This window comes from Urocampus carinirostris, chromosome 9 (genome assembly GCF_059441175.1).
Source record: "Urocampus carinirostris isolate Australia breed hairy pipefish chromosome 9, RoL_Ucar_1.0, whole genome shotgun sequence".
Lineage (NCBI taxonomy): Eukaryota > Metazoa > Chordata > Actinopteri > Syngnathiformes > Syngnathidae > Urocampus > Urocampus carinirostris.
Window position 1 is genome coordinate 9,955,950 of NC_142357.1, and position 23,636 is coordinate 9,979,585.

Sequence of the window (23,636 nt, forward strand, 5' to 3'; positions counted from 1 at the left end):
TTGTCTTTTGACAGCGATACGAGTCACCGGGGCCCCGCAAGGAGTCCCCCCACAGAACCAAGTAAAAAAATGACAAACATCTCTCTGGGTTAAAAATGTTATGCTAACTCATAATGCTAACAACTCAACACTACCAGTTCTCTATCAACATCTTCCAGATCAATCACAACTCTTACAATTGCCGCCGGAATTGTCTAGTTTTAACTATTATTGCTCGTTGTTGTTCATTATTTTGATATATAATTCCCATACAGGGTTAACATCATTGTCATTATCGGCCGATAAAGATGCTATTTTTTTGTATTCCACACCCTTTAGGACAGATCTCCTTTTTTTTAATCGATGACATTTAATAAGAAGAAAGGACTAAGGGAGGGGCTTTTAGAACAGGTTAAAATTTCTTAGCTGAGGATTTAGTCCTCTCCTGTTCTGCTTGCAAGTTAAAAAGCCATTGATGTGTTACCTCCGTATTGTGAGTGTCTACTAAACTATAATCTTGTCACACTAAAAACGGGCAAACTTATCTCCCCAAAAAAACATAAAATATGAGGGGGTTTAATAAATTATATTCTTAAGACATTTACATTTTGGGAGATCTTGCATGTCGAGAAAATATGGGTATTCTGATTTTGGAAATGCAGGGACTACTGTGCAGACTCACAACACAGAAACAAATTTCATTTATAAATAAACTGTGATCAGATGTGAATTTTGCGTAATGAAAATTACTTCAGACTAAATAAATGCAACAGACATATATGTGGTATTGAGTGTGTTTTTGCGGGTGGGAAAAAATATTTGAGCTCAGACATTTTGTTGAGCCAACAGCACTCCCTGGGTACTTTGCCTCGGTTGAGTGGGAAAAAATAAGGCACTTTTACAAACTGGCTTGTGCATGTTGCCTACTTCCAATCAACAAAGGGTTTATGTTTTTTTTATCATTGTTTATTAATTTGATGTTATTTCCTTGGTTAATTCAAACAGCAGATTCTTAGCATTTTTTATTTATGCATTTATCAAAAGATAAATTGGCTTTAATGTACCAATCATCCATAAAACAAGAGTAAAAACTACTTATTTTAGTTTAAAAAAATATTTATTTAATTATAAAGTATCTGTGAGTGATGCAAATTGATGTATAAGTAGGTCAGGAAAATGCTGTGATGAAATATGGAGCAATAAGCACATGAGTAACCACCTCAATTAGCTAATATAGTCTGAAGTAGTACACAATGGTGTGAGAGAGAATAGTCATTATTGGGTCAACTTAAGCAAGTGAATGAAGGAGTTTGGCTCCATTACAGTCCAAACCAGGTTTGGCCTTGCTGTAAAGCCAACAGAGAAACTGGTTGGAGGCCAGGAGCTCAAAGGACTGTGTTTGTGTGCCACCCCTGTGGAGCCATTACAAAAATTACCTTCTCCCAAAGCCAGCATAGTTAGACCAAACTTTGTGTGACACACATACAAGAAAAAAGACCAAAGTTTGGCCTTCTTAATGTTTTTACTGTTTACTAAAGCCGTTCATGGCATTCTTAACCAACATGATATAATGGGAAAATACCCACTCAGCATAAACTGGTTGATGCTAAAATTGAACAATGTTTATTTTCATTGATATCAACTTTGAGGAAAGAATGTATGCAATCATATTAGACATGGCACTCCCGGGTAAAAATGTTATAAATACTTTAAAGAGAAAAAGAGAAAAGACTTTCAGGATAAATAGGCAAAAATATTTACAACATAGTGTAGTTCTTCTAGTTCTAAGTTATAATAATACTGCAATGAAACTGAATAGTCTAGATGCACAAACAATGCACTAACATGGATTTGCACAGAAGGACCTGATATATACTGTCAGGTTTTCAATGTAAATCTCTTGGTCTCAAGGTAATTAGCTTATTTTTATATTACTAAATATAAAAACAATGTTTCTCATACAAACACACCCATAAAGTAATGTTTCAACAATGAGTGTAATTATATCTCTTGTACTTTTGTCAATCTTGCATTCTTTTATTTTGAAGTCGTGTTCTGGCTCTGTACTGATTCCTCTGACGTCACGAATAAACTTTCCCTCTCTCTTTTCGGGAACTCAGCCAAAAAGGCGCGTAAGTTTTTGTTCCCACCATCATGTCGAATTTAACCATATACATGTATTTTATCTGTGCAAATATGGCCACGAAATAGTCATAATAATGATTGACTTTAACAATACAAGCCTGGGTAGCCCAGTTGGTAGAGGGTCCAGGGTTCAAGTCACTGTTTAGGCGACATTGTTATTGAAAACAACAAAGGGGTCCTGGGCTTCACTCAAGTCAGATCTTTCTTAAAGACCATATACCAAGTGCGATGGTAAAGGCCATATAAAGATGTTGGTTGTGCACCAAGCTAAACAGTCCCAGAAATTACTGAAGTTCAGCTTTTTTATTGAGATAAACCAATAAAGAACATCAGTAAATGCACATTTTGGCACCAGGGCAAAAATAGGTGACAAAGCAGTGCCTGAATTAGCCCGGGTAGCTCAGTTGGTAGAGCATCAGACTTTTAATCTGAGGGTCCAGGGTTCAAGTCCCTGTTCAGGCGAGATTGTTTTTGAAAACAACAAAGTGGTCCTGGGCTTCACTCAAGTCAGATCCTTCTTAAAGATCAATTTACAAAATGCGATGGTAAAGGCCATATCAAGATATTGCTTGTGCACCAATCTAGACAGTACAATAATTTACTGAAGTCCAGTCTTTTTTTAAAATAAACCAATTAAGAACATCAGTAAATGCACATTTTGGCACCAGGGCAATAAAAAAGGCCACAAAGCAGTCCCATCTTAGCCCGGGTAGATTAGTCGGTAAAGTACAGTGTTATACTTTTAAACTGAGAGTTCGGGGTTCAAGTCCCTGTTTAGGTGACATTGTTATTGAAAACAACAAAGTGGTCCTGGGCTTCACTCAAGTCAGATCTTTCTTAAAGATCTATATACCAAGTGAAATGGTAAAGGCCATATCAAGATATTGGTTGAGTACCAGAAATTACTGAAGATCAGTTTTATATTGAGATAAACCAATAAAGAACATCAGTGAATGCACACTTTTGGCACCACGACAATAAAAGGCGACACAGCACCTCTACATAAGCCTGGGTAGCTCAGTTGGTAGAGCATCAGACTTTTAATCTGAGGGTCCAGGGTTCAAGTCCCTGTTCAAGCGAGCTTGATTTTGAAAACAACAAATTGGTCCTGGGCTTCACTCAAGTCAGATCCTTCTTAGGGGCCGGTCACACAGACATTTGCGGCTGAATCACGGCTAAAATTTTGCGGTTTTTTTTTTGCCCGTGGTTGCCCGGGATGGAAAATGCGCAAAATTGGCCAACCTGCTGTTCATCGGTGGTATGGCCGCAAAACACGCCGGCGACTGTTCCGCTTCCTCATCGCGTCATTTCTGCGTCATTTTCTCGTGTGGACCACGGGTATAAAAGCTCCCGAGCCGGTGTTGTGCCCAAATCCGACTCCTACGCAACAAATCACCCCCCCACCCCCCCACCCCCTCGCGTGTACGCGCATTCTGCTGCGATCGCTTTTGTGGGAAGCGTGCATTGACGTTGGTGACTTTTTCATCCGCGTTAACAAACGCATTTTGTAGAATACGATCGCACTTTATTGTTTAAATAAACGCGTTATATAGACTAGGATCTCCCAATTGTTATAATTAGCTCGCTTTGTAGTTTTAATAAGCGTTTTATATAGAATACGATCGCTTTCGTTGGAAGCGCAGCAGAATGCGCGTTCACGCGAGGGGGGGAGGATTTACCGTTCGATTACGTTCACAACAAAAACAAAGACGGAATGGTTTAAGTTGTATTACATTTCCAACAAATGCAAGACGAAGTGGTTTTGGTTATATGTTCACCATTACATTCCCTAAAAGTGAGATAAAACGAGGTAAAAGTGGTTGTAGTAGCGAGGGGATGCAAATCTCGGCACCGGGCTGTAGAAATCATAACCGCACAAGACACAGTCCCGTGAAGATCAAGATTTCAAGCTATGGCATCATTTTTATTTTATTATCTTGAAAAGAAATGTCAAGAAATAAAAATGGATTAAGACGAGGTCACTACGCTGACGGGGATCCATGTTCACCCCCTTGATGTCTCGAGCACAACTGACGTGTGCTCGGCATTCGCGCTGTTTGTACGCGGAGAAAGGCGTTTGACCGTCACACGCGTAACACGCTAATTTCACGTAATAATACCGCGATACAGGCGCAGAACATGCTATTACCATGCTCCACCAACGATTACCCGCTGAAATTTCCCGTCCTACCCATGTGTAACCACGCCCTGGCCGCAGCCAGAGCACGTCGTTCCGCGTCATTACCTCGTGTTGACCACGTGTGCGGCACGCGGTTTAACACGTGCTCAAACTTTTGAGCAGCTCAAAAGTTTTGAGCGCGGCCAACCACGTGAAAATTTCCGACCGTGAGTAAAGCACTGCTCTATCTCGTCTATATTGCGGTCTCAAAACGTCCAACAGCGCCCATCAGCATCTGCTTCACGGCCAGATTATTCTGGCCGTGGTTCAGCCTCAATACGCTCGTGAAAGGCTGTGTACCCGCGCTCTGAAGAATTGAGCAGCGAAATTTTTTTTCGCGCTGCCACCCGCGCGCGAATTTCCGACCTCGTGATAAGCACCGCTGTATCTCGTCTGAATGGCGATCTCAATGCGTCCAATAGCGTCCGCCTCAAAGGCAGAAATTTCTGGCCGTGATTCAGCCGCAAATGTCTGTGTGACCGGCCCCTTAAAGATCAATCTACCAAGTGCAATGGTAAAGGCCATATCAAGATATTGGTTGTGCACCAATCTAGAGAGTTCCAGAAATTACTGAAGTTCAATCTTTTATTGAGATAAACCAATAAAGAATATCAGTAAATGCACATTTTGGCACCAGGACAAAAAGGCAACAAAGCAGGCTCATCTAAACCTGGGTAGCTCAGTTGGTAGAGCATCAAACTATTAATCTGAGGGTCCGGGGTTCAAGTCCCTGTTCAGGTGACCTTGTTATTGAAAACAACAGATTGGTCCTGGGCTTCACTCAAGTCAGTGCCTTCTTAAAGATCCATTTACGAAGTGCAATGGTAAAGGCCATATCAAGATATTGGTTGAGCACCAAGCTAAACAGCTCCAGAAATTTCTGAAGTTCAGTCTTTTATTGAGATAAACCAATAAAGAACATCAGTGAATTCACATTTTGGCACCAGGGCAAAAAAAGGAGACAAAGCACATCCTATACATGCCTGGGTAGCTCAGTTGGTAGAGCGTCAGACTTTTAATCTGAGGGTCCAGGGTTCAAGTCCCTAATCCAGTGACGTTGTTATTGAAAATTACCGAGTGGTCCTGGGCTTCACTCAAGTCAGATATTTCTTAAAGATCCATTTACCAAGTGCAATGGTAAAGGCCATATAAAAAAGGCATCAAAGCACATCCTATATAACCCTGGGTGAGGACCAAAGTGGCTTAATGCTACTTCACCGCAGGTTTTTGTCCTCACACTAGGACAGTAAAAAAGCTGCTGGGACCTTGAGGGCTGATATAACAAAAGCAAACCAGATGGATAAGATAGCCTAAGACATTTAAAAATATCTATTTTTGGACTAAATTAAGTCTACAACAGAAGTCAACCAGTCAACATGAACCACCAAAAGCTTGAACCTGTCACCAAATTTAAAAATCTTCGAGACATCATATCAAAAGAGGGGTCAGAACCAGAAATCATAGCCAGGATAGCTGAAACCATAGCCGCAACTTCCAGACGTGAAGTCATCTGCAGGGACAAGAACACAGCAGTAAAATCGTACTCACACAAGCGCTGTTTACTTCCATCTTGCTCTATGCATGCAAAACATGGACTCTCACAGCAAATGTGGAATGGAAAATCAAAGCCTTGGAGATACGATGTTACCCGAAACTTCAAGACATCAGCTACATAGCCCGTGGGACAAATGAAAGTGTGTAACACCATTAGGGAGCACATTGACCCTATGACGAACTGTTGTCAACTGTGTGCAGATGAAAACTGCAATGGTATAGTCAAGTCACAAGATCTGGACTGGCTATGATTATTCTCCAGGGCCCAGTCCAAAGGGCAGGAGGGGAAAAAAAACAAAAAAGAACGACAAGATTAAGGAATGGACTGGTGCCAACTTTGCCTTGACGCAAAAATAGACCTGGAACCGTCAACAGTGGAGAGTCCAGAGTTGCATCTTCATTTGTGCCCCAAAAGCCCAGGTGGTTAAATGATTAGTGAACCATGAAGTCTACAACAGATCAGACTAGATGTAGTTTAAAATCCAAAGATTTTTAGTCCTGTATTATTTTTGTGTTTGGAAGAGCTCAAGCACCCCCAACCCTTGTTAAGATAAGCAGTGGGAAAATGAGTGAATGAACATTTTTGTAAAGATTGATTTTTAAAATATTGATGTAAACTGAAAAAGTAAAGGGGGAAAGGTTGAGGTAAAATAAAGTACGTTACTGTAAGGGAAATATTCGTCTTTTCAAGTGAAATAGTCTTAAACAGTTGGCAAATAGCTTTGTTCAATTTGAAAATTATGTTTTTCCTTTCTCAATATTTATTATAAATACATATGAGTAAAATGCTCAAAACAAGAAACAAATATAATTGACATTTTTGATCACTTTAAATCAAATCTTCCGTTCCCCCTGAAGTGGCCTCACATACCCCATTTCAAGAACTGCTGGTATGAGAAATTAAGTATATCCTTGTAAATGAAGTAAGTGCAGTTTAAAGGGACACTGTGAAATTTGACCACTTGATCTTTCCCTATTACGTAGTGCAACCAAAAACGAGTGCTGCTAACAGCTAGGAAAAATACATATTACTGACACAAAGGGCACCCAGTTTGATATGCATTTCTAAAATAACCTATCATGGTTTTATTATGTGACTATCAATAAAAAAACAATTTACTATAGAATAAGAATAACCCATCAATGGTGTGGTATTTCCAGATCAGCTCCAGGAGCACCTCAGTTGTCCTTGTGGGCAGCCTGGTACCCGCGAGCACCATGTTACAGACGGCTGTAATACACAGACTGAACATGACCAAAACGCATCATTTTACTTCTCTTTTTTTGCTCAGCCCCTCACCAGGTTTTTGTTTTTGGGTGGGTTACCTGTATCAGCAATCACTAATCCATAAACACTGGCACAGTTGAAGAGGCAGAGTTTATATTTTAACCATTGGATGTTGCTGTATGGTATAGTGCAGGGGTGTCCAAACCGGTCCTCAAATGCCGCATGTTCTGCATGTGTTTGGAGTTTCTCTGCTCTAATACAGGTATTCCTGGATCATTGTCAAGCTCTCACAATGCTTGCTAACCAGCTGAAAATTGGCATCACTTGTGTTGGAGCAAAGAAGCCTCCAAAACATGCAGGACATGCGGTTCACGAGGACCGGGTTGGCCACCCCTGGTATAGTGCAACTGAAAACAACTGCTACAAAGCATAAGGAAGAATACGAACGTCGTAGACTCAAAGTGATGAAACCACACCAATTTTATTCTTATATTTTTACAAAGCCTTTCGCAAGGTTTTAGTTTTTCGGTTACCCATAGGAGCGATATGGCAGACATTTATGTCAGGTCCCTTTAGGTGTGTCTCATGTCATGTAAAATAAATACACATGTCTTTACCTACAAATATTTTTGAAACAATTAACGTTTGTGTGAAAGTTCATGTATTTTTGCTCCTTCAAATATTTATATTCAATACATATAATTTTTATTTTTTTTTAATACTAAGTTGGGGCGCTAACTAATACACAATGTCCATTTAGTACAAAATAATTACATTGCTTGAACTTAATCAAAACATTCCAGAACACCTTTATGTTTTATTACAGGTCAACAATATTCTCCAAATGTTATATCTAAGTATTTTAAGAAGCTATTTCTGCTCTCCTCATGAACTTCATCACCTCAGGGAGAGTACATACAAAATCCCAAATCTCATATTGTGTCATTTTCGAATTGAGAGCAGCAGTGGGACTGAGGCCTGAAGGTGAGACTAAGTTTGGATTTGATCTATTGTGAAAAGATTCCAGCGGGAGCCTGTTGGGAATCGGGAATGCTCGCCATGCCACTGTCTCGTCATCCTTCTAATTCCATCGTTTCAACCCCCCCAAAAAATGGAGGAAACTGGCAGCTTGGAAGCAGGACAAGCGGGTTTGATACAAATAGCATTTGCATATCACTCAAGTCATTTAAATCTGAGCATCTGGATATCCCTGCAACAGAATGTTATTCCTCGGGGTACCGGTTGATGCTAGATAAGAAGAAAACAAATTGAGTTTTGTAGTTGTTGAACAAGTCCTCCTTGTCTTTCCCTGATTCTGCCCATCAAAAGAATTCCTACCGCAGTAGAAGAAGCTGCAAAAGCTTTCGTTCACTCACTGTATTGTGGTTTCGCTACTTCGCGGATGTTCACCACCCATTGTGTTCTGCATTCTGATTAGATAAACAGTCACCCAGCCCCGTTTCTGCTTATGTCTGCCTGTGTGACAATAACGTAGAGTTTTAAGTTATACACATACGTAAATAAGCTTGGTAAACCTACATAATGTACATTACACACATTTTTGGTTAATTTCTATTTTCTCTAAAAGCCATGCCAACAAAATGCTCTAGACCCACAAAAGCACCAAGATATAGAGAAAGATGCTTTCCATTTCCGACAAAGTCGGACTCCTCATGATGAAAGAAGGTAAAATACTTTTTATGTCACATTTTTCTTTCCAATAACGTCCACATTATGGTAAGAAAATATAATCTGAAGTGGAGTGGATAGTTTTGAAGTGTTAAGAATACATTTGACATTTATTTTTAATGATTAGATATTATATTATTGGTCCAATGATGTAGCCAATAGAAAACACAACTGCAGGAAGGTTTCCAAAAGCAAAGAGAATACATGAAACTTTATCTTCAACCCGATGTAAACAAAATCAAAACAACAGGCAGCAGGATCACCTATTGCTCAGTGTCCTGATCAGTGCATTAAAAGACAAGGCATAGGAGCTTGAGCCAGATGCCTCCAGCATCAAGCTCCCACTTGTCTGCCCTAACTATAAGATATGCAGTACGTACCTGTGTTGTGTCCTTATTAAGATAGATTGCCTCTATGTTTGTCCATGAATGAAATAATATTTGAAAAATGAATTAAGGTTTCTATTTCGTGGGATTTGATTATTGCGGGACATTTTTGGAAGGCAAACCAAGGGATTACTGTATAACCCTTTGAACTCAACTTGACTCGAGCAAATGAAGCTGAGTAAAAAAAACATATTGAATCACAAAGTTAAGAATTTACTCAACCTTTTTTATGCATATGAGAAGCTGGGAAGAGCCCAATCCAAATCCACAGCATTGGAACCAAGGTTGCACAGAAACGAAACACTCTCGTCATTTCATCAATCTCACAGAACGCCCTTCCAAACCTTGTAGACCAATCAAGCTGCTTTTGCCTGTTTTTATCCGAGATCAATGCAAGAAATGTTAGAACCCATTCAAAAGACCGCGCATTGATCTGTATTTTTTTTTTCAGCCTTTTGTTGTTCCTCAGTCGTAGTGGTCATTATCATTAGTGTAGGTTTATCTGGGGCAGTGATTTGTTGTTGCCCTCAGAAATGTCATCCCTGAAAAGAATTCAGGCTACTTTGTTTCCCTGCTCGTATGAGATTGGGGTACCAAAATTAGGAGGCCATGTTGAGTAGAGCTGAGCTTCTATATCTGTGGAACATATCACTTCATCGAGTACAGCTCAATAGTTCAGAGTCAAGATCATCTGAGAAAATGAGCCTTAAGTATCTGGAACCTGCAATTGTCGTGGAGATAGTCTTTAAATGGAATTGGCATGAGAAGTCCTGCAAAATATACTATATTGTCACATCCGAAGGGGTCGGAAGGTTTCAAATGTGATCTAATTCAACTGTTCACGACCTTTTTTGAGCCGATTCACACTTTTTGATTTAAATATCTTCAGAAATGTATTTCCTGCATTAATTTCATTTCTAGGGTAAGCGTAAGGAGCAGTGCCACATAGCGTGGTGGCTGAATGCCAAACAACTATTGCAGACATGAAGTGTGGATTACACTGTGTAAAAGAAATGTAAATTTCTTAACCTATGAGTTTTATAAAAAATTACATTGGTAAGACAGTTCATGTATTTATGCCTAGTAATTATATTAATGTTTTTTTGACAAACGAAGGGTTTTTTGTACCACTAGGTTGGCACTGAACATTAAACACTGTCCCTTTAAAGGAGGGGAGAGTTATTTGAGGTGTCCTTAAAAAGTTCAAAGTAAAGTGTTTATTAAATGTGTGTTCACAATGCCTGACTGAGTTCAAATATCCTCTTTATTTTTGTTTATTGCGCCTAACTGCTCTTATCTTACTTTTAGCAACGTCGTTTGGGACGCACAACATGCTAGGAAGCATGAATGGGTGGATTAGAGGTGAGGGTGGGCGTCAAAAGAATTCATGCTCGCACCTGCATGATTTTGTTGGTGTAGCATTAAAATGGTGAAAGTAAGGGGCCTGCTTCGAATACAGTCCAAACGCCAACCCAAACCCCAAAAAAGATGAAAAAGAAATTGTATATTTGAGCGGATCTACAAATATACACATACTTGCATTTGCCACAAAAGGAGCTTGACAGGTTGCTAAGCCAGATGATGGCATCAGCAAATAGAAATTTGTGTAATTCCGGACAGCACTTTTAAAGTAATACGTTGCGTAAAATAAAAAATGTATTGAGTTTTGGGTTTACCGTGGCTCAGGATGTAATAAAAGTTATTGATTTTGGGTGTTTTCAAGTTTTACTACATATTTATCTTTTTTTTTTCTAGAATTTTTTTTAAAAAGATTCTTAAAATCAGCAACAAAATGTCCCCGTATTTTACAAAAAAAAAAAAAAGGTCTGTATTTAGGTTTTCTGCTTTTGAATAACAATGCCTGTAGTTTCACACTGTTTGTACTGTGGTGTAACTATTTTTAGGGAGTAAAATTAAAAACACTTAAAATGAGAAAGGTATTCTACCAGAGAAAAAATATGTTTATTGTATTTTTGATATATTCTTCATATAATGCATCGTATTTAAACAACTACTTTATACATATACGAATATAATTGTTTCACCATTATCATTGCTAAACTACATGATTACTTTTTTTGCAAAATCGATTATTTATATTCAAGGATAAAGAGAATTGTTTTTATATTTATTGTATTTTATTTTATGCTTTTTAAATTACCTTTGGATTATCTGCACAACTGTTCAAAAGTTTGGGTCACCCTGACAACAGTGTTTCGCATGAAATGTCACACTTTAATTAAAAGAGTTGCAAAATAAATACAAATTCTAATAGAGACATTTAAAAGGTTAGAAATAATGACTTTTATTTGAAAAAAGGTATCCTTTAAAACTTTGCTCTTGTCAAATAATGGAAATGTATAAGTGACCCCATACTTTCGAACCGTAGTCTATGTATTAATGAATGCATAGAAATATAACCTTTTGTTATGTATGTTTCTGAAATATGTTCCACAACTTTCTAAATATTTCCTACACAAATGCTTAGATGCATGCAATCAGCCTTGCATGTTTCACTTATCTGCCATTTTAAAAGAAAAAAAAATGAGTTGCAGTCTCTATCTTTAAGCCGCAGCACACTGGGTCACTTCTTTCCTCTTTGACACTTCGTTAACATTGACAGCTGGAAGGCCAGATAGTGGAAAAGATTGATGGACAGATGGAAAATGTATCCATCACTCAAGTTTGGAAAGGGGAAACACTCAAGAAGCACATTCATGAGCCCACGCTAAGTCTGGAAAACCTCAGCATGGGATATTTTTTCGGTGTGGAGGACAATCGGGGGGAAAAAAATTGAGGCTCTAATTAGTTGTTTTAATCAGTCTCACCTAACTGCTGCCGGCTCCCATTGACGGCAAGGATGGGACTGCAATATTTCCAGTGCAGAGGCTTGAGGCGACTCACGCATCCATGGAGATTGGTTTAATTATCTTTCTTGGATCTGCGATTATCTCTGAGATCTTGCTCCTCGCACAGCTGTCTTTCACACAATCCCAGTGAACGGTTGGGAACATTTTTGCCATGTTGGGAGTGTCAACAAGTTACCTTTCTAACCACCTAGTAAGACAATACCAGTATAAGTACCCAATTGTTAAATAGTCAGTGATACTAATTAATAATACTAGCACTCGTCACGATTTGCAGAGGTAGATCCAAATGCAGAGAAGCCGAAATGGAGGCAGGGGTTCTATTAACAAAAGCCTGGAACAAAAAACAAGCCAGGTCTTAAAACAAAGTGTCCAAACCCGAAACAAAAGCCAAAACTAACATAGTAACAGAAGATTTAATGGAAGTGACATAAAAATGTTGAAAATGATACTAAAACGTATTTTCTGCACTGGATTATAAGGTGTACCACCCTAAAAAAAATATTTTTTTTGTTATACACGTATAGTTTTCATACATAAGTCATACTGGACTATAAGTATTTAAATTGAAGTAAAGTATTCCCAATGCCCATAAATCTGCCCTTTGCATTGTTTTCTGCCTGAACCTTACACGTATGTGCATGTGTTTGTGGAAGTGTTTTGCAATTCAGGTAACAATCTTCACTATGACCTATAGTTGTCCTTGTGCAACTTTATCAAAAACAACATGTCTGACCTCTTAGATGATACAATGACTGATTTGTATGTGACATTGGGCACACGTGTGTAAAAGTGCCTTACTGCATCTGGCCAGAGTTGATAAGACCTTTAATAATGAGCTCGTTCATCGCGTCATTAGTCAACGCCCTGTCAGTATCCCCGACATATACTGTTTTCATTTACACACAAAGAGAACAACAGAGATGCTTGGGGAAGGAAGAAAAACGGCGATAACCACTGAGCCTTGTTGAGATTCTGATAAAGTCTTACACAAATATCCTAGTGAGGTCATACTGGTACCCCTAAACGGGAACACCTACATACCATTTTGACCGCTCTACACATGTCATCCTTTGGGATGTGTGATCATTTGGGCTTTCGAAATTGGATATCCATCCATTTCCAGGCAGAAATTCTAATCACCAAAATGAATATGAAAGTATTTCTCTTGTCCTTTTCTCTCACCCGATTGGCAAAAGAGGTCATTTTTATTTTTATTCCACTTTTTTTTTGAGTGATGGTGAAACGCCCAGAAAGAAAACAATTGTAGACCAAACATTTTTTGGATTAATATTTACAGTATATTCAGTTTTTATTTACTGCGTATTCGTTTGCAAACAAGAAAGAAAATCCTATAGTTTTGAAATTCACAGTTAGAGTATCCTTTAACCACCAGGGCTGTCGGGGATACACTTTCTGTGGTGTTTCTTGGGAAAGCACATGCTGGCGGTGCCCGTCTATCTACAGGCCTTTTTTGGGCCGAGAGAGTTGCTCTCCCACATGAATTGGATTGTTTTCATTGATATCAATATTGTGACACATTGTATGCAACGAGATTGGACATGGCACTCAAGGGTAAACATGTAATAAGACACTAAAGGTGTGAAAAAAAGGATGAAAATATTTACATGATAGTGCTTAGAGCAAGGGTTTTCTAATATGGTGATGGTAATATGGTGGGTCCTTTGGGGTGTTTGAGGACCTGTTCTGAAAATAGCTCACCAGTGCTGGGTTATTATGATTTTCAATAAAAATCATGTTTTTAGTTGTTGACTATAATTTACCTGTTAATAACAGTAACAACACAGTAATAACATGAAAGGTTGTGATTTTAGAACTATATATCAAACTGGGTGCCCTTTGCGCCAATTTGTAACAAAAAGTAGCTCTAGGCTTGAAGAAGGTTGAAGACCCCTGGCTTGGAGACTGGCCTAAGTTATAATATTTGTGCACTCTTAATGAAAGAAAATGAAGAGCACATCGCAAAAATTGCACAATGAGAAGAAGCAATAAACTTTAGTAGCAACAAAAAAGCCTAAAATATAGGTAAGTCGCAAGATGTGTTTTTGCTATTTTGTGCGCTCGTTTAGGGTGGTGATGGCCTTGGGAAGACATAATTTCTGAGCCTATTTATTATTGAGACAGACAGAACTGGTATCCATGGTCACCAGTAGCAGAAGAAGCCTATTGATCTGACTCAGATTCAGCATCGTTCTTCATTATATGGTTGCCAATGTCGGTGTCAAACATACGACCCGCGGGCCAGATTAGGCCTGCCAACAGTTTATTCTGGCCCGCTAGACATTGCTCAAAGAAGCACGAAAGAAAAATGAGCCACATTGCGTCAAACAATTACCTGCCATTTTAGATAAGACCACTGGATGTCGCATAAGCCAGGTGCCACTCCAGGTCACCCACTGGAGCTGTGTTCGCTATCGTTTATCAACCAGAGAATGGACCCTATGTTTAAGGCAATGCATGAGTGATGCATGTATGTCTTTAGGGGCTTCAGGCAGGCGGGCAGGCAGGTGGGTAGGTAGGTAGGTATGTAAGTAGGTGGGTGGCTAGGTAGGTAGGTAGGTAGGTAGGTAGGTAGGTAGGTAGGTAATTGTATTCTTCCTTGTGCTTTGTAGCACACGTTTACGGTTGCATGGCACTATACAGCAAAATCTAGGATACAAATATTACACAGTCTCCCTTTAAGAAGACATTTTTATAAGATAATGAGTCACACAAAATCCGAAGAAAAATCTGTACTGTTTTTGTCCGCCTGATAGAACGATTTAAGAGCATCATACAGAAGTTGTGACGACAGAAACTAATAAACAAGCTGTAATGCATGCTGGGTAATTATTCAAACTGTAGCACTTACATGGGGAAAAATGTCCAAAGGCATCAAATTCAATGAATCATTTTGTTCTAAACTCAATAGGTTTATCATCATGTGTTTAAAATGAAGACGAGTTTGAGTGCACATGCCACAACGCTATTGAATGAAAGCCACGCTGACCGCGGTTTGAATACGTGAGCTTTTTCAAACTAAATACATTCATTTCACCTGACGACATTGATCTTATTTCCATGTCAGAAATTTCACGGAGATTCCCCCCTTTTATTTATTTGCTTTCATCTTGATCTAATCTCCCGCCCATGGAACATTTCAGCCCGTAGCTCAGACAGGGATCACGGGGGTCACGGGCAAATGGATTCGTCATTGTTAGACTCTCAAGATCAATTTATCCAGGGAGAATCATCAGCAGCTGGCTGGAATTGCCTTTATTACCTTCAAGCGTGTTTCAGACCGGTCAAATTTGATTCTAAATGAGATGATCCATTTTATGGTTCGGGCACCAAACTTTTCTATCATGTTGCAATGTGGCCCTGACTTTTTACGGGTCATTAGACAATTTTGACATATCAATTGAAATTTTCTTTGTGGAAGGAATTGAAGTAAAACACAATTCAATTGGCGGCTTCGTGGTTCACAGCTATACCAAGTATGACAACATTTACATTTTGGTAGCTATATAATGAATACATATTGTCATGTATTTGTTACATATTAATTGTGTCGTATGTATTTTGTGTTTAGAAGGAAATCCAGAGACACCTTGCTGCTTCGCGCTGCGGTTATCGCTGATTCACTACTTTGCGGATTTTCATAATATTTGACTTCTATTGTTACAATGCACATTTTCTTTTCACTGTATTATTCTTAAAACTTAGGCCAGTTTTCTAAGAATTACAGTAAAATTATTTTTTGCCCATTAATCCCTATTGTCTTTTATGTTTTTATTCTTGAAAGTTGATATTAAATGTTTTACACTGGAGTGGCATGTCTGATTTCATTTCATACAATGTTTTACAAGGGTGATATCAATGACAATTAAGTCAATTCCATTTTATGACATACTTTATGTCATTTTCCAAAAAAGAACCGGGACTTTATCATTTGAAGCTGACCAGCAGGGGGTGTAGAGAGTATCTGTATCTGTGTATTTAAGTCCACGTAGCAAGCTAATACTCTAGAACTGTAATATCTACCTTAAAACAATTCCCACACTTGATTATAAACAGACGTCTGGCCCTACATCTAGATATTAAACACTTAATTATACCATACTCAATTACACCATCCACTCATATTCCTCTTTCCTATAATCTGCTCTATTACCTCCTATCTCCACCTTAGATTTGCATCACAGGCCTTTGATCCACGAACTGTGAGCGAAAAACAAAAGAAAACATAAAGGTCTCATTTGGTCCCCTAGCGGTCTGGCCCCTGGTTGAAGTGGATGGCCGGCAAAAATAATCACATTAGCGTTTCCCAAACTCTGCTGTCAGACGTTGTCTGGTGTGCCACAGGATCGTTTTCGATTTTGTGACAACAATTCTTATGTGTATTACTCATCATTGAATATCGCACTGTTTTACAGTGACTAGCAGACTAATCGTTATATTCTTCTGTTTCAGTATGTGGTGGTGTGTCATTATAATCCTTGGGGGAGTTATACACGGATATGTCATTTGGCAACATTTGGACAATGTAAATAATTGATGGGCATTTATTGATCTCACATTCTGAAATTAATTCTTGTGTATTTAGATTTTTTTTTTTAAAACGTAAAAAAATATTTGTATTTTTAGAAATTATTTTTTTAATAAAACAGTATATCTATATGAAATGACCCGAGTTTGTATAAATAGATAGAATAACGTTAGAGCGCTTAGTTTTAAGTTGCTCGTAAAAAAAAAAATCACTCAATAAAGTTAGGCAAAAGTCAAATAAGAAATTATAAGTAAAGCAATGCACAGGCGGCAAACAGCAATTCAAATTGCTGTATAATAACACCACTCTTATATGTGATTTGTTTGTAATATTTAGTTTTAAATACTGTCACAAAACCGACTGGCTGGCCACAAGTTCAGAGTGTCCCCTACCCACTGCCCGGAGATAGCTGGGATGGGCTCCAGCAGCCCCGCGACCCTACTGAGGATAAGCGGCGCAGCTAATGGATGGATGGATACTGTCACAAAACCATACTTATTTAATAAGTAGGCACACGTTCGTACTCTCAGGTCAGCAATTGCGCCACGCTCACGTTAAACGCTCAAATGCACATTTGCTTTATACAATTTCATGCCGCCTCAGGTCCCTCCGGATGTCCCTAAAGAGTGTCTGTTGCATCACAACTATGCTAATTTCTTACCCACAAAACACCAGATCCTCATAAAAACATCACCTTTTAAAACTGATTTGCATAATCTGTGCCAGTGATTCAGCCGCTTGTTTATTTATGATTTTTTAGCTATTCTGAATGACTCATCTATCAGATATTTTTTGTATATGTGCAGATAACAAATATGTCAAAGCAGCTCGGTAATGGTTTTTTAAAAAGGTTAAATAAGAGTGGGGCTTCATTAGCGCAGTGTTGTTCAATCAGTATCCTAGGGCACACTAGTGTGCCATAAGACCTTTTGTAGTGTGCTGCCCGAAATTACCAAATTTACTCTTTGCAAAAAAAGGATGCCATTGTTCAGTATCCTTGCTTTTTCCATTGATCAGCTATGTGACTATAAATTTCACACATATCAGTAGGTGGCAGCAGATTACTATTTTCTTCTTTTAATATATTTACCTGCTCATGAGGAAGTTCAGGGACATTCATTTGAATATTTGTTTTGTTTGACGAAATAGCTTAAAGGGACAGTGTGCATAATTTGACTACTAGATGCCGCCCTATTGTGTCTTGCAACTGAAAAATAAATCTAAAGAGCACGAGCGAGGATACAAGTTATGGATACTCAGGTGTTTTTGCAATTTAGAGGTTAAGTAACAACACTGGGATGAGGAATTAATTGTTTTTTACATCAGGCAGTGTGCCTTGAGAATATTCACTAAAAAGACTTTGCCTTAGCTGAAAAAAAGGTTAAGAACGCTGCCATAAAGTATGAATATCAAACATAGTGGGAAGCTGGCCTAAGGATACTCATTAAGGGATCTGTCCAGAGACCAGTTGACAAATAAGAAACTCAACTGTGAGGGTTGGTGGGTGTCTGGATAGATAGATAGACAGATAGATAGATAGATAGATAGATAGATAGATAGATAGATAGATAGATAGATAGATAGATAGATAGATAGATAGATAGATAGATAGATAGATAGATAGATAGATAGATAGATAGATAGATATGTTGCCTGCACGCCGTAGTTCGTCCACCACTACTCTAAAGCTACATTCTACATCACTATACAGTAGAGATAAGGTTGGGCCTAAAAAAAAATCAGCCCGACCTGAGCCACGGGTACATAAACCCAAACTTTTCAGACCCGATGGATGCATGGATGGAAGGAGGGACGGACGGACGGACGGACGGACGGACGGACAGACGGACGGACGGATAGATAGATGGATACTTTATTCATCCCTTCATCCCCGTAGGGAAATTCACACTTCCAGCAGTCTCCCTTGTTGTTTATTAACAGATTAACATGGGTGCTTGTTGTAGTTTAGCCAAAGCGGAGTGACGTCGTCACACGCTAGTCCAAAAGTTCGATGTCCCTGCGGCAAATGGAAATCTTTGTGCCCAGGGATACACCACCTCGTGTTAGCGAGTCCACCTCCTCCCCGCTTCCCTCAGGCTTTCGTGTCTCTTTCTAACAGCGCTGAAGCCGGGTAGCTCCGGAAGGCTCCGGTCCGGGTCGCTCCACGTTAGCGCCCGGGATGCTAAACATGAGCCACGTTTCCGTTATACACAGCAACTGCACTCCCTGTGCGCTTTGATGTTTTTCACCAGCACAGCCAGTTCGTCAGTTGATTACGGACGGTACCGAAGACCTATAACGCTGTTAGCTGCTTAGCTAGCTCTGGCTCTCCATCCACGATAGGCCCCCTCATCACACCGGCACGAGAATTCTTCAGGGCAAGGAGTTGATTCCTCGAATGAACGCATTTTTCTGCGTTAAAAACCCATACTGATAGGATAGAAATTGATCCAAAGTGTAGTTCTCAAACGGGACGAAAAACACCGAAGATAGAAGAAGACAATAAAAACAATAAATAACAAAAAGTGCGAGATAACAGGGAGCTGCTGGGAAGGCTGCCGCTCGAGGCTTCGCCGCTTTGATCATGACTCACCCATTTAGAAACTAGCATCACCTGTGCCCGCCCATTTGGCGCCAGCCACTGCGGGCTACGTGATTGATTCCCTGTCCCTTTCCGGTTGTCAGCCTGTCAGCGAACCTGTGTTGTTACAAGGCAATCCCGTTTTTGAACCCGTTTTTCCACCTGTCCTTTCCTGATCTCCCCGTCTGTCTCCGGCTACGACCTGTTTTTATTCTGACCACGTCTGCTCTCCCGTCCCGGCTAACGACCCGCTTTCATTCCTGACCACGTTTTTGCTCTCATGTCCCGGCTATCGACATGTTTTTTCCGTCCCTGTCACCACCTTCTCCCGCTATGGAAGATCCCCTTCCGTATTCGGATCAAGATCCGACTTTGTGAGCGACTTGCTTCCCGCGTCCAACGAGCACCAGATCGCGGGCGCTGCCCTTCCTCTTTCTATCAAAAAAACTTGTGGTCAACGTTACGCAATTGGGTCCTGCTTCCGTTCTGGTCAGGACACCAACACATCCAACTGAGAGTCAAATAGGGAAATAGAATGCCAGAATGTATTGATTTTGTATTATCTGCTGTCATGAAAAGTCTCTTTCTGATCTTGGAAACTCGTATATTTTTATACACACACCCCTCCAATGGTGTGTAGTTCGAGAATTTAAAAAAAGACCGTTTTTTTCTATATAACATGACTGCTGTTGAAGCTGTGAAAGCAGACTCGTGATTATTGCTGTCTGACCTTATGTGCTGGACTGTTTGGCGCAGCCTGCATTGAAAAGGTCACCCTTGATTTGACAAGCAGAGTCCATATGAAGTAGAACTCCTTTGAGATAGTTCCAACCTGGATTTGATAATTAACTGGGTTGGTCAAAACACATAATCAGGAAGTTGATTACACGAGTTATTAAAGTAACAATTAGATCATTATATTTTGATTGTATCTCGTGTGTGCAGGTAGCTGCTAAGCTGAGTGAAAAGTAATCTTTACTTTTTATTTTGTTTATTTATTCCTTCACATTCTGATTAAAGAATAAATCATGATATTTTAAGTTGAAAAGGTACACTTTTTATTGGTAGTGTTAAAAATGGTGTCCGCAACGTGAAATTTAGCTACTCTATACCACCATCTCCTGGCTTAAATTAATGATCGCAGCCTGAGTCAGCCCATTCTTCAAGTACTAATAAACTCTTCTTTTCACATTTTTTTGGGGGCTTGGGTTGGCAATTGGACTGTATTTGAAAAAGGCCCTTTATACTTTTACCATTTTCAGGCAACACTAACAAACGGAAACGAGTATGAAATTACCCTCCGACCAGGGTTGGGTAAGGTTACTTTAACTTAATTACTTTCAATTACTTTTGGATTACTCCAATACCAAATATGCTAATAAAAGACAAAAGAAACTAAAGATGAATAAGCCTGCACAAAATTAAATTTAGTGCAGGCTTGGGGAGTAACGGAATACATGGAACGGCAAAAATGATGTTGGCAAGCTGTTTGTGATCAAAGCCAGGAGAGAAAGCTTACCACGTGTTGTGAGTCATAATTTTATTCATATTTAGTTTCTTTTGTCTTTTATTAGCAATAAGTAATCCAAAAGTAATTGAAAGTAATCAAGTTAAAGTAACCCTACCCAACCCTGCCTTCAACCCTCCTCTCCCTTTTCTGCTTCCTAATGTGTTGTGAGTCCTAGACCAGCAGTGCTAATGTAAGATAAAAGCAGATAAGCACAGTGGTAAAAAAATATAACGGCTCTTTGAACTTAGTTGTACAATGTTAACTCATATTTTACAGAAAAATATTAGACTTTCAACTTTTTACAGACACCGCAAACGATGCACCTTTAAGCATGAGTCATATATTTATGTTAGGGGTAAAGTCTGCCGCTAGATGTGTTTCATATTCAATAGTAGTGAAAAAAACATTGGTATTGGTATTACTATAGGTATTGGTGTTTGGAACAAACATGAAGCAACATGTGGACCATATTTTGTAATTCTTAATCAGGAGTAGCCACCAGTCTCCAATATTTCTTTGTAAAAATGTTTTTCTGACATTTCAAATTGTGCATTGTGTTCCAGGAACTAATTTGCATAACGTTGGATGCAGTGACGTGCAGCAAGGTTCATGTCTGGTGAAGCAGAATCAGATTTACAAATAAGTGAACCTTGATCATATACATCAGTTAATTGGCTAAGCAAGAAAGCAATACATACACTGTAGCATGGTGGCAAAATAATTCCCTACATTAACTTATAAATAAAGTCTATGTGCTACTCCTTTTGAAAAAAATAAAATAAAGCATCAATAGATAAGTAATCCTCCAATATGAAAAAAAGTCCCCGGATTGACATAAGCACACTGGGTGGCTTGACATGCTGTTAGCTTTGGAATACTTTCAATAAATATATTGTTTGGGACTGAGGTGTGCACCAAATCTGAATGCTTGGTCTCACTATCGCCCTCTACTGTGAGGCAAAATAATTTTTTGTCTCAATTTGCATCTGCAGATGCTCAGCACAGTAATTTCTTACTAATTGCATTCATAATATTCATAATTAAAATGGGACATTTAAAAATTTTGAGAGAGAAAATCAAAACATTGTGTTGTTGAATGAGAAAGCACTTCAACACTGATCACCATTTATTTATTTATTTTATTTGATGTTTCTATAGTGACAGGTGAGGCACCGCCTTAACTGCCTTCGCTAACTACACACCACTGGTTGCATGTAAACCAAATCATCATCAACAACATTTTTGCATCAGTTATATGAATAAATATTGCCTTAGAACACAGGTGTCAAACAGGCGGCCCGTGGGCCAGATCAGGCCCGCTAGGGGATTGAATCCGGCCCGCGAGACCACACTCAGAGAAGCGCAGGAGAAAAACGAGCTGCAGGTTGAAATAGGTCCACTTGATGTTGCCAAAGACAGGTGCCTCTCACAAAGACACTGTATTTATTTCTCTCTCTCTCTCTCTCTCTCTCTCTCTCTCTGTCTTTCTTTTTCACTCCTTTTCTCCCACTCTGTCTCTTTCACTCTCTGTGTTTCTCTTTTTCTCTTCCTTTGTTGCTCTTTGTCTGTTTCTCTCTCCGTTTCTTTTTAACTTATTTTGCTCTAACTTTCTTTGTTCCTTTTCTCTCTTTTCTCTTTCTCTCTTCCTACCCTTCATGCTTTCTTTTCTCTTTTCTCTCCTTCTGTCTTTCTATTTTTCTTTTGATTTCTTACTTCCTCTCCCTTTCTTTTCCCCCTCTCTCACGACTTTTTATCTCTTTTGTTTCTCACGCTCTCTCCCTCTCTCTCTTTTTCTTTCTTTGTCCCGCCCTCTCTCCTTTTCCCTCCCTCTTTCTCTTATTTCTTTACCCTTCTTTTGCTTTCTCTTTAATCTACTAATCCGTTTTTTTCTTTCATTCTTCCTTTTTTTTCCTTTCTGTCGTTCTTTCTTGCTTCCTTTCTTTTCTTCTTTCTTTCTTTCTTTCTTTCTTTCTTTCTTTCTTTCTTTCTTTCTTTCTTTCTTTCTTTCTTTCTTTCTTTCTTTCTGTCTTTCTTTCTGTCTTTCTTTCTTTCTTTCTTTCTTTCTGTCCATCCCTCTTTTTCTTTCTCTTTAATCTACTAGTCCGGCCCCCGACAGAATGTTTGTCCTATCGTGTAGCCCCCAAGTTAAAATGAGTTTGACACCCCTGCCTTAGAACATCATATTTAATTCTTTTCGATGTGATTGGGGCCTTAATCCTGATAGAATCCTACTGAGGATGAAATGCTGTACCTCGTTTTGAAATGTTCATTTGTCTATCAAGTCCAGGATCACATCTTGACCCTCATTGATTTTTGTTTTACGTGTAAAAGATTCCTTGCAAAACTAAAAATATCCCTTCTCCTCCAGCTCTCCAGACCACACAGCCACCTAAAGTGCTGTTCCCCCCTGAGAGACGAGACACAGTAATAGAGATCACGCCCGGTAAGTCTGCTATGAACTTATAAAATATTACATGTTGCACACTTTTCTTTTACTTGTCTTGACATTTCCACAAATTTTCCCTTTCTTCATTGATTTCTTTTTCAATGATGAGTCATTCTATCAATCCGCCGTAACTATGAATGTGTTTATATTTAAGGATTGGCCAAGCACTTTATAGACTGCCGCTCACAGACAATTTAACTGCAAATTTGGTTGAAACATCAATGTGTGTTTTAACTAAATGATTTATAATGCAAAGGGAAAGTGCTATTTGACTGCCACCGCAACTAATAATTGATTAACTCGTCATAATAAATCATTATATCAATACATATATATATATATATATATATATATATATATATAATATATATATATAGGCAAGATTCAATCTCATGATAGCTTTTACTGAATTGGAGCAGCGTTTCTCAAACAGTGTGTGTGCCACCCGACTTTTTTCTGGTGTGCCAAAATTGTTTCTATTTGGCGGCAAAAATTACCGATCTGCAATGTTTTTCGTGCTTGG

General features: G+C 39.0%; 1 protein-coding gene and 3 non-coding genes across 6 annotated transcripts in view; all 4 read left to right on the forward strand.

The window, feature by feature from the left end:
* The window catches only part of il1rapl2 (interleukin 1 receptor accessory protein-like 2), a 470,254-nt gene that overhangs the window by 371,185 nt on the left and 75,433 nt on the right, over positions 1-23,636 (forward strand). For all 3 annotated transcript variants that reach the window (XM_088344484.1, XM_088344482.1, XM_088344483.1), the window contains exon 7: positions 23,036-23,110. In XM_088344484.1, coding sequence (XP_088200610.1) covers positions 23,036-23,110 — 75 coding nt within the window. The remainder of the gene's footprint in view (positions 1-23,035; positions 23,111-23,636) is intronic.
* On the forward strand, positions 2,514-2,586 carry trnak-uuu (transfer RNA lysine (anticodon UUU)). Its single transcript has one exon. It is a non-coding gene; the product is annotated as a tRNA-Lys (tRNA).
* On the forward strand, positions 3,131-3,203 carry trnak-uuu (transfer RNA lysine (anticodon UUU)). Its single transcript has one exon. It is a non-coding gene; the product is annotated as a tRNA-Lys (tRNA).
* Positions 4,972-5,044, forward strand: trnan-auu (transfer RNA asparagine (anticodon AUU)). The gene has a single exon. It is a non-coding gene; the product is annotated as a tRNA-Asn (tRNA).